Below are 12782 nucleotides of genomic sequence, written 5' to 3'. Positions count from 1 at the left end.
GCTGGTAGAATAATTGGTCCGTACTTCTTAAAAAAAGATGATGACCAGAACGTTAGAGTCAATGGTGATAGGTATAGAGCTATGATTACCAACTTTTTCATTAATGAATTGAATAACCAGCCATAATAAACAGCTTGTGCCACAATCGATTTATTGAAAGATACGTTTGGTCACCGCCTAATTTCGCGTTTTGGACCTGTGAATTGGCCTCTAAGATCTTGTGATTTAACACCGCTAGACTACTTTCCGGGGGGCTGTGTAAAGTCTTTGGTCTATGCGGATAAACCACAAACGCTTGACCATTTGTAAGACAACATTCGCCGTGTTATTGCCCATAAACGGCCACAAATGTTGGAAAAAGTCATCGAAAATTGGACTTCCAGATTGGACTACATCCGCGCCAGCCGTGGCGGTCATATGCCAGAAATCATATTTAAAATGTAATGCCACAAGATTATCTTTCGGATAAATTCATGTCAATCGAATAATCCATCGTTCTTTTATTGCAACTTAAAATTCTATACATCGAAAAAAAAAAACACCCCTTACTTACGAAATGACCTGAATCTGAAACACGCTCACTATGCGGTTATATATAACTGCAAAATTTCGATGTTCTTTTAAATAAAAAGTGATTTTCTTCAACTCCTTAGACCACGTTCTCAAATCAATGTTTCGTGGTTCATGCAAAACTTTTAGCTTGTATTTAAAAAGGCATTTACTTCTTCCTGAGCGTAATAACGAAATTGTAAAAACGATGTGTAAATTTATGTTATAGTAAGGTTCTTCTTTGATGCGTGGTTAGAGATATATACCTATTTTATTGTTAGAGTTTCATGCTTACTTTTACTTTCTCTTAAAATATGTAGACTGTATTTAGATATGGGTTAAGTGTGAGTGGCTTTAAAGCCAGACTTCGACCATATAATCTTAATAAAAACTATTATTATTATTATTATTATATACTCGTCAAACGATTTTCTTACAGCACATATTCAAATGACACTTTCTTCTTGTTTCACTACTCTCCTCCATTCCGTCGTCGAAATTTTCTTTAACTCATCGTCTAAACATAACAAATAATGACTGAAACATGGCAAAGCGCAAGCGATTTTAAGGTTTCTAAGATGTCGACACTATTAAAATAAAAATACCTCCTTTTCTGGTTTGTTGATGGTCTTCCGTTTATCATAGGCCGGGCAAATCATGGTCATTCGACTACTGGACTATACCATGATTAAGAAACCAATCTCAATATTTGTTTATCCGAAAAAAAGTTTGGTGACATTTTTTAAATAATGTAAGTAATTCCACTGTTAATTTTAATTTAAACAATGTTTTAATAATCCTATAGTTAACTTTGTACAATTTGTAATAATCTGGTTGGGCTTGAAAATGTCACTTTTTAAGGGGGTGGTAGGTTTTATCGGACTGGAACGTCATCTTCATCAAAAATTGTTTTTTTGCGAACTTAATGCTTCACGCTACACTGCACTAGTTACACACTTCGTATAAAATAGTAAAAAAAAACATGTTTAAAAACGGCGTATGAAGTTAATTAATTTAAAACTGTTAAGCAAACACAAATAGAAAGGTTTCCCAAATTTTAAACTAATTAGAGTAGTTAATCTATCCTCCCACCATGATTTGCAAAATTGACTATCATTCAATTCACTCATTTCTTACGTGTGTAAAGCGCTATTAAACAACAACATCGGAGGGGGTGTTAGACTATAACATTTGTAACGGGCATTTCGGAGGGTCGTGCAAAACTTCCTTCAAAGGTGGAGCTGCCTATCTGCCGCCGAAGTCACCATACCACGTTTCTTAAGAAAATAATAATATTTTTAAATAAGTCCAGAATGCAATAGTTATTTATAATGAAGGAATATAACTAAAATGATTCCCAGAAAAAATTCACAAACTCAAAATTAACCAAAACTCATAGTTGTATGACTTCACTTAAAACTTATTTTATTAAATAAATTAATTTAACTTTGGAAGATCTCAAACCAATATACTTGAAAGTTTGACAACTCATATTTCTTTATTTGTATGATACCAATTTGTGTATCCAATGAATCCAATGAATATTCAACTTTGTATTTTATAATATTTATGAAAGTATATGTAAGTAATAACAAAATATTTGTATTTATCGTTTATTATAAAACTTAACATATGTTTATTACTTACAAATGAAGTTAATAAGCGTATCTTTCGCTTTCGAGTGAAGCTTATTAAGATCCTTCGAAAAGTTTAAATTTTAAAGCGTTACCAAGGAAAGCGCTGCAAGCTATCAAAAATAAAACATATGTTTAAGTCACAATTTCTGAAGTTTTTTCGTTACTATTTCCAAAATGGTTATTGTTAAATATTGATTTTTTATTGTTCTCTGCACAAAGTTAGATGACTTCTCTATGAAAAATAGAATTTTTTTTCAGATTCCATAAAGTTTCACGCAGAACAAAAAGGCAAAAATATGATTCGATTTCTCTAAATAATACGACAAAATTAGTGTCTTCTAAGAGCAACGTCCAAATAAACTCGAAACTGACAATTTTTATTGTTACACTAAATTGTGAAATACTTCATAATAAAATTAAAACATTTAACGCTCTATACCGGGACTAAACGGAACATAGGAAATCCTATGAAAATTTTTAGGTAGCTAAATATTGGCTCCCTTGTACATTTTATAGCAAAGTTGTAATATAACTTTTTTACATTATTCAATTGAAGAAAAAGTAACCATAATTAGGTGGTATTATGCAGGAAACAGTTTTAGGGCCGTGTCCGAAATGTTTTCAATTATTACCATAATTTAGGTTGTTTTTTAAATTTCAAAACACTTGTGACTTACCATTCGTTGCTTCGTTAAATTTACGTGAATGGTTAATTATATCTTTCTTTTCTTTTTCCAAATTTTATCGTGTAACACCAATTTTTACCTACATTTTTGAATTTTTCAAAATTTCTCTTCTCTTTCTCTTAATGCTAAAAACACTTTTATGATAGCTTTGACCGCAACTAGATTTACATTTAGAAAGTTAAATCGTTTTACCAATGTGGGAAAAATCATGTTTAGAACGGGTTGAGCAATGTCGTCATCTCACTAGTTCGCCTAACCCACTCACTGTGTTCGTGTGGCCATTTGCAACACGCGTGAGCGAATGACGTACTTTGCTTACTTATACTAAAAATAACCATCAATTGAAGAGCAGACATTTAAATTTAAATCTGCAATAGAAATAATCTAATCTAAAAAAAAAATGTCGATACGTCTAACTGATATTAATTAGTTCTGAAATTAAGTTCTGAAACTTGGCGTCACACTGCTGATAGCGCCTAAAATATAATGGGTACCTCATTTCTTATCTGCAAAGTAAATACGCGATAAATAACCGGCTTAAGGTACAAAAATTATTACAAGCGTAAATTTGCGATTCACTTGGTGGTTGTTTTACCGAAGTCAGTAGTTTCCCGCAACATGAACTTTTTTTTCACCATTCAGACATGTAAGTATCTCGATTTTTTTACACACTAGAAAATACAGAAGTTTTAGGTTATGGGTTTGAAATAACTGATTCGATTGTTATTGTGGTGAAACTAGGGGTAAAGTCTGTTCATAGATATAAGAAAGTGACTAACTGATACGAATTAAGGAAAGACCCGGGCAAGCTGTAAGAATGAAATATGGCCGAACAGGTCCGTACTTTGCTTTGAATTTAATTATTTGGGGTTTTGTTAGGAAAGATACTAAAAAATATTTATTTATTTATGTATGTATTTATGTTTAAATCTAAAATAGAATTACAAAGTACTTTTATTACCTACTTAAATTACTTAAAATTATTCACATAATATATCGGTATCACTATCGCTATCATCGCCTGTTCTAATTATTATTTGTTCTATATTATTTGTAATATGGATATACAATTGTTCTGGTTTTTCTATATGTTTAACAGAATTTGCCCAACTTTGTGGAGGGATGTTAAAAACTTCGGTGTCTATAAGTTTGAGGACATTGGAGTAAACACGGGGAAAAACATTGTTACGACGAACGGCAGATTTCAGTTGGTGCCAAACATGGGATTAAATATACAGTGTACTGTACGCCCTAGATTTTTTGCATAATTATCACAGACGTATTCCTTTTGTAGGTTCAAGCTTTGTAGAACCTCAGTTAATTGCTTTTTGGTATAATCTTCGTGAAAATAAATGTCGTTATTATACATGTAGTTTTGGTTAGTTTGGTTAGTTATTCTTTTACCTCTTTTTGATGGCGCGTTTGTTTTACACTTATCAGTTGACTCAACCCAACCCTTTTCAGGAGTATGATAAGTGTCGAACCAGGTTTGATCCAAGTAAATAATTGGCCTTTGTTGTTCTTTGTAAATCCTATTTTTTTCTAGATATTCCAGTCGCCATTTCCGAATTCTAAAAGATTACATTAAAACTTGCCTTTTGTCAATTTTTTAAAATCTAAAACCCATATGTTGAATACACTTCCATAAGGTAGTTCTGCCATATTTAACACCGGTTTCTTCTTTTTCAAAACTCCTAATTAAGATATCTAATTTAGGCACGGTTTGTTCTTCGTATAACTGGTAAATTTTACGCCGTATTATATCTTGATCATTCATCTACACTCGAGAAAATGTCAGCATCGTTTCTTTTTTTCCTTGCTGAAATGGGATTATTCACAATTTTCCATACAGTTGATGTTGGAATTTTCGTCAATGTGGCCGTTTCTTCTAAAAATGCTTGCTTGTTGGCACCACGTTGAATGAGAATCAGACATTGTTTATAACTTCCTTAGTCTGAATAGAATAGTGTTTTCTACGTTTGGGCGGAAGCATCTCCTGAGATACACTATATTCGCACATATTTTGCATAATTCGCACTCGATTCAACACACGCTGTATTACACACGAAATAAGAATGATTACTAATAAATTTTAACTAAGTAGTATACCAAACTAAAGAATATCAAACACTGGCAGGTATAAAATTATTTTCTATTACGGACCACAATTTTACTTGAATTTAAATTTCGAAACTTTAGGTAATAATCTTGTTGCATTGTATGTTAATGACCACCCTTGGATAATCCCATTCAAAAGCAATTGGTCACTTTCTTATATCTATGAACAGACCATATCTAAATATTTGGCATATTTTAGCAAATTTTTAATATCTTTTTACTTAAATCAATTTCGCCTTGGTATTCTTATTTTTCTTTTGCTATCGACTCGACTCGAAGTGTAATGTTTTCCTAATTGAAATATTTTAACAACGTTAACAAACGTTAAACAATAAAATGTCGGTAATTATTACGCGCACGACACTAAAAACATTTTTTTATTTTTGAGTTATTTCTTTTTGTAGTATGTGTAGTATAGTATGTTTCTTTTTTCTCACGGGTCCGCCATTTGAGAAAGGCTGTGTGAAAAAGACATTGTTGCGACGTAATTTACGTGATTTTTTTCACATCGTAAAGGAAGTAAAGGTGGACTGGTTTATAATGTAGCGAAGTGGGCATTGCCTGGCAAGCACATGGTCATTTAAAAAAGCCATTCTTCGCAATTTTTTGCGAGATCAATTTTGTGAAAAATATCAGGGCTTTTTGTCGTTTACTCGAGTTTTCTTATTCTCATTTCAATAATTTAAGTGGGAACAGTTTGAAATTCAAAAAACAAAGCACATATACCAGATTGGAACAAACATTTAATTTTTCAAAAATGCAACTTAAATTTAAAATCAAAAACGTACAAATTAAGTTTAATATCTTGTATTTCCCTCACGGTCCCTTCAAAACCCCTTAAATGTACTCTTTTCATTCATTTCATATGATATTCAAAAAAGCATATTTTGAATATACATTTTCTTCTATGTTGTGAAATCTGCCATCCTATCTGGTCCCAAACATGCTCAGTCGGATATTTTTGACCAGTTCATGGCAATAATGGTATTACCGTGCGTTAAAATAAATCTGTCCAGTACACAGGGTGTCCCACGACATGACTGCCCTAGCTTGGGTATGTGTTGCTGGGGTGATTTCAAGTTAAAAATGTCAAGGGAATATTTACCCGGAAGCATAGGAAATTTTAAAGACCATTTAAAAGAAACCCCTTTATTTTTTATTTTATAATTTTTTAATTATTTATATTTTATTTTATTGAATTAGTTGTCTAAAATGTCGACCCAGTTCTTCTTAGAATTGAAGTGGTAGCTCTGCTAACAGCCTCAGGATCAGCACAACTAGTTGCTGGGGCATCCATAATTCTAGCTACCAGTTGTTCTCTGGTTTCAATACTTTCTGCATAAACTAAAATTTTTAGTGGTCCCCATAAAAATCAATCTAAGGTCAGGTGACCTTGCTGGTCAAGAAACTGCTGAACCTCTTCCATTCCACCGGTTTGTATAATTTTGATTAAGAAATTCTGTTACCTGCACAAAAAAGTGAAGAGATTCGCTATCGTGCTGGATCCACATTTGTTGTCTTACATCAAGAGGAACATATTGGAAGTTCATTTTCAATGAAACGTAAATGACGCATGGCCGTGAGATGTTTATCAATTATAAACGGACCAATGAGGCGGTCATCAGTAATGCCACATCAAATATTCACATATTCAGCAATTTGTCGTGAATGCCAGATGTGGTACGTGTACAAATCTAATTTGTGTAAAGTGCCCCAAACTCCCATCGGGCTTATGTTAAGTCTGTTCTTATCTATTCTTCGGATACTAATAGAATGGTGAGCATCAATCGTATTCTTGTGAAAGTTCCTGTTGAACAGGACCTTCAGAAGTAGCTTTAGGAAGGTTTCCTGTTTCTCTCAAACATCGATGGACATTGTTAAAAACAGTTCTACAAGGTACTCCACGATTGGGAAATCGTCGACGATACGCATCAACTACCGCTCGTCCGTTTCCATTACACAACCCATAAAGAAAGTGAAGGTCGGCGTATTCTTTATTCGAAAAAGTAAACATTGTACCTTTAGGAGTATTTTAATTTAACACTTGGACTTTTTAATAATAGCATTAAGAGCCGAACTAATTCAATAAAGCGGTTTTTTTGGTCTTTAAAATTTGAAATGCTTGTAGCTCAGTTAGAATAGGGTTCCGGGTATATATTCATTTGACATTTTAATCTTAAAATCACCCTAGCAAAACGCTCCCAGTGATGTCGCAGTGGGACGCTTTGTGCAGTACCCAAAAGACAACCAATTCTGTGCATGCGTTAAGCATATGCATTCGTCTATTAGATGTATTTAAGCACTATTCGGACTGATCTCTGAAGAGGCCATTTGACCATTCGTCGAGCACTTACATGGTCCCCGGCAAATTGTAACTTTGCAATACGGTGTTCCATTGTTAATCTTAGAACATTTGCTGGTACCATCGGCACAAGATGTAATATAGTGGCGACCTTGTCATTTTCTTCTAGTGTGCAGTAGTGTTTCTCTGTAACGATTTACAACTCTAGGAAAGAAATTTTGCTGGACATTTATCAAATTTTCCATGGCTTCGGCACTCCTCAACAAGAATCATTCTTTCACCTCTTCAGCACTTAAATGACGTGCCAGACGACTTAAATTGCAGACACTCTTTGCTCTGATACATTAAATTGAAATATGGACAGTATTCTGGCATTTTACATTTTTTGATATAAACAAATCGAGCGAGAAATAACAACCGTCTCCGCCCGGGGCAAGGAGCATTTAAATTTTGGAGAGACATGTTTTTTCTATGCCGTACTTTAAAATATAACATTTTCGCCATTCAATATTTATATATCTATTCGTGTAGCGTATTTTTTTCGTGACGCTTGTTAAAATAATAAAGTATGCAACACGTTTAGATTCTTCTTCAGATACTTGTTTATTAATCACACTCTAAAGTCTACATCATGGATGATAAGATTCTTAAAATTCGATTTAATTATAATGTTTTTTGTATTTTGTTTTTTTTTGTCCAGCTTTTCTCTCGCATTTATTATAACCATGTTTTCGAAATTCGTAGCTAGGATAAGGTTTAATCATCAATTTCGTTTTTTATTATTGTTGCGTACTACTGCGCCACACACTAGTTCAGTAGAGTAGCTAGACCACGCCAGTCGACTGCCCAACTAAATACTTTCTGTATTATATGTTTGTTATACTACACAATTAAATTAGAACGAACAATGTTCAGATTTTTACAGTTATTGGTTTATGACAGCTGTGTCTGTAACAGCAAAACCACCAAATACAAAATATGACAATTTTCCAACATCTATATGTATAAACAAGTAGTAATACATTCTTAATCGCTGTTGTAATGTTATAAATTTAAATTTAACCATGGAGACCCATTTAAATCAAAATGACCATCAAGTAATAGATTCGACTTTACTTTTTTGCTATTGATTCATTATGCAAAATATTAAAATTATCGTCAAACTTGTGCATTTCTGAATTTTAATGAATGGCATAGTTAGAATCCGAACTTTTGTTTTTATACCCTCTTTTATGTTCGTTTGCGTTTCTTAAATGTTTTACCTGTTTCCCCGATATAAAGTTTTGGACATGATCCACATTTTCAACTTTTATATTCCGGATTTTTTAATATTTTGTGATTTAGTTTTATTATTTTCGAAAAATTTTCCCATGGTGTTTTCAGTTTTAAAAGCAATCTTAAGACCAAATTTAGACAGATGTTTCGAAATTTTCCTGCTAGGTTCTCCTATGTATTTTATTGTTTTATAAATTTCATGTGTGGTATTTAATATGGGAAGGATAGAGTTCAGAGTTATTTAGAACTGTTTGTTCTATATTTAAATCTTTTTCAAAATTGTCTGTGGAAAGTGGTATATTGAGTGGTCTGTGGATAAAAGAATAAAAGGCAGTCATTTTGCGTATGTGAGGGGATTTGATTCTTGCACCGAGGAAGACTTATTTTTCAAAGAAACTTCCATAGGCTACTCCCGCGTCGATTGTTAATGAATCCAGATTTGTGAATAGTAGGGACGACTTATCTTAGCGCTCAACAACCCTGTCTCGTCCAATTGAAGATAGATTGCCCAAAGATGTAAGCGATAAAAATGCATCAGGCTTATTCTGTAGACTAATTAAAACAACGCAAACTGCCAGTCGGCGAAGAGTAAACAATCACCAACTTAATTAAGAAAAAAAGAAAAGAAAATAGTCTACCAGTTTTCTACAGAATCAATAATTAACATCAATAATTTTATTTTTTGTAGTAATTTTTTTCTAACGATTTTTCGTCATTTGCATCATTCGTTGCGTGTTTTGAAACGTGTATCACATTGATATCCCCCTTCCGCATCCGTCAGACCTGATTACGCATTTTAAAAAGGTTTGCGTTATAAAGTTCGCCACGCGAATATGTGAATTTAAGATATGATCTCGTAAATATATAGATGATGTGGGATGATAAATTCACACATTGTCACCGTCTGTACCTTTACAATGGATCACGTCACTGATACAAACACTTCATTGAGTAGCACTTGGTTTTTCGATTTGATTCTATTGACGTATGTTAGATTGCTAATAAAAATAAAACTGTTGTTATGGAAGTGTTAGTTTCTATTTGCACTAGTTTACCTTTTCGTTACTGAGATACTGATTAGGTTAGGCTGAATAAACCTTTAGCGCCATCGGTAACATTTCAAAAATACAAAAAGAACAAAACTGTCGAAAACTGAATAGATACCACCAAATTTGCAAGATCCACAAATTTAACTAACTCTAACTAATTATGATAATGTCAAAGCTAATCTTAGTTCGGACCTTAAAAGTCTTTCTCAATATATTAAAAAACGCTAAATCCAAAAAAAACACAAAATCTGCTATTCGCTCCTCCTGGAAGCTATAATTTTTTGTGTGATCATCTTAAAATTCAATTGGAAAATGAAGATCCTAGTTTAAATGAAGCAAAAACTTAGGAGTGATAATGGATGGTCACTTGAGATTTAGATTTCTAAATTATGTAAAAAGACTTATATATCCCTCAAAACGCTACAAGCAAATAAAGATGTATAGAATTTTAAAGCACTAGAAAAACTCTAGGAGACATTCTTAACCCTTGCTGATAAATCCAAATTACAAAAAATCCAGAACAGCTGTGCCCCATTCGTTTATGGTTTGAGAAAGTTTGACCGTATATCAGAAAAAATATTTGCGTCGAAATGGCTCAAAATTAAATACCTGTTTCAATTTTACTTGCAATTGTTATATTTAAGGTTATGAAATATTCTTTACCAACGTACCTGAGAGATCGTTTAGTGTTTCGGTATGAAATTCACAATGCGCCTCTAAGGATGAAAAACTCTCTGTATATGATGCCATTGAGCTTGAAAATAATTATAATAAATATTTTGAATCAAGTTCTAGTTCTAGTATTAAAAAAAAATAAGTTCCATTAGTTACAAAAGTCTCTGCCCCAAGTAAATTAATATTTTACCAATAATAAATTTTTAGACTCTTATTATTATTATAGCTGTCGTTTCATTATTACGGTAATACTTACTGTATTACTGTTAATGTTGAGTAGCTGAGATCAAGATTTTAAGAAAGACTTCGCCGATTAAGATATGTGTTTGCATTGCTATTAAGTAATTTATTTTTACTCTCGGCTGTAAAATGCAAGCGGGAAGCGTCACTTTACCACGTCAGTTTCGTTTCCCACGGATCCGAGCCACTTCGGACATTTAAGGATATTTTGGTTAGTTTTGGTTAGGTTCCATGCCTTGAATTTTGACGTTTGTCGATTCTCAAGGTCATGTCAGTGAATGTATTCGAGTTGTTTGTCGAAAATTTACCCAAAAACTAACGGTCGTAGAAAAAGTATAGTATGCAACACATTCGATAAACTTTTTAAGTCACTCGTTTATTAAACACTCGCTCCGCTTGTGTCAAATAAACTCGTGAGCCAAATGTCGTTTACCGCACTTGTTGCATAATGTACTATTGTCTATATTTTGTTCAAAATTTTGAAATATCTCCATAAAGACTATTATTATTATTATTATTATTATTATTATTATTATTATTATTATTATTGTTATTATTATTATTGTTATTATTGTTATAATAATAATAATAATAATTATTATTATTATTAATATTTTTATTGTTATTATTCTCGTTATTGATTCCAGATACCGCCACTTTGGACACGTGGTCGGTGATATGGTACATTGCCTCGTTCGGCGGCCTCATCGTTTTTTTCCTCATTGTCTCATGCAGCGAATGGTGCTGCAGACGCAACGCCAGAAGAAACTTTACCAGGAATAGCAACGTGCAAAGCGTGAATGTAGCTGTGCCTGAGACTCCACCGCCTTCGTATGACCAGTTCGCGCCTCCGGACTACGAAAGTCTAGTCTACGGCAGAAACGGAAGAAACGGCACCGAGAAAAGCAAATATGACGTTTTTGTGGTACCGGTTCACGCACTGGACACCATAATGGAAGAGGCTAGATTGGAACAAGCCCCACCATCGTACAATAGTGCTAGGATTATGCTTGCACATTTGCCGAATAATCATACCAGTCATCCTCCTACGTGATGATTGGTGTTGGATATAGACATATATCTTTGACTTGAAGCAAAGCCGTAATTTAAAGAGTACTTTGGTCGATGTAAAGCAAAAGTAAGGCCAGTAAAGTTGGCTGTTTAATGGACCTATTGTGATAAACCCAACATAAGTTTAAGAGAGGTGCGTGGTGTGCTCAACTCCAAGAATGCGTAATGTTTTTTTTATCTAGTCTCGAGAGGTTTAAGTCCCTTCATACGAAGTGTATACTTATTACAAAACGAAAAAATTAATTACTAGTATTTATGTACATATCTCATTACCCCTTTGCTGTGTTGTTGAATGAAAATAGCAAGAAAAGAATTTTATTTTGTTTTTGTTGACGTGTAACGATAATTTAGCAGTTTTTCGAAAAGCGCAACAGCGTTTTAGGTTAGATTTTTGTACCTGCTGTAAATAAGTATATATTTATTTGTAAATATAGGACGGTAAGCGTATTCAATTCGGCTCGAAGCGTATTCATAGCATTTTCTACGAAAGTTCATGAAATAAAGTCGTTCAAAAATGAATCGAATTTTATTTAGTTTCAAACATCGTGTCTGTCTATTTCTAAAAATTCGTGATGTACTACCCCTTTGTAATTCGTGAGAACCGCGAGCACTGCTTTCTTTTTTGATCGAAAACGACGTGGTTTTTTGGCCTCGGCTCATTTGGTGGACGCCTTTTCACTTGCCTGAAGTACGTCTCGGCTGCAATTGACGAATGTGGGGTCGGATTTAGCCTCGAAAATCATCCTTTTTCGATATAAACACCATCCCTTTTTTGCATAAAATTAGGTCTTTTGGCACCAAATTTGCTGCTGCACGATGCAATTATTAACCAAAACTTCTGTTATTATATCAATGTTTCAATGTATCCACGACCGTTTTCTTTAACGAATAATTGTCAAAATACTTTTGTTAATTCGTTTTTAAAGCAAAATTTAATACAAATTCATTGTAGCAAATAGATAGATGTATTCTTGAGTCTGTAACTTTTGCAATTGTAAAGCTATGACGTTAAGATCTGGAGGGAATGTTAACCACAGATGTACCGACAAAAAAAAACGCAAATCAAAAAAATGCGACAATCATTCAAAGCTTAACCGAAACTGCTTGCTTCCATCTAACATCCAAATAATGGAAACGCTACGTTGGTGACACTTTTGCTATTTGGCTCAATGGTGAAGAA

The 12782-nt window shown here is 33.3% G+C and overlaps 1 protein-coding gene across 1 annotated transcript in view; it reads left to right on the top strand.

The window, feature by feature from the left end:
* Positions 1-12106, top strand: part of LOC132703260 (uncharacterized) — a 47963-nt gene extending 35857 nt beyond the window's left edge. The window contains exon 3 of the mRNA XM_060672409.1: positions 11179-12106. Coding sequence (XP_060528392.1) covers positions 11179-11585 — 407 coding nt within the window. The 3' untranslated portion in view covers positions 11586-12106. The remainder of the gene's footprint in view (positions 1-11178) is intronic.
* Positions 12107-12782: the final 676 nt, after the last annotated feature.

This window comes from Cylas formicarius, unplaced genomic scaffold (assembly GCF_029955315.1).
Source record: "Cylas formicarius isolate icCylForm1 unplaced genomic scaffold, icCylForm1.1 PGA_scaffold_6__28_contigs__length_40554024, whole genome shotgun sequence".
Classification (NCBI taxonomy): Eukaryota; Metazoa; Arthropoda; class Insecta; order Coleoptera; family Brentidae; genus Cylas; species Cylas formicarius.
The sequence above is the reverse complement of the archived record's forward strand: the minus strand, read 5'-3'. Positions and strand labels throughout refer to the sequence as shown.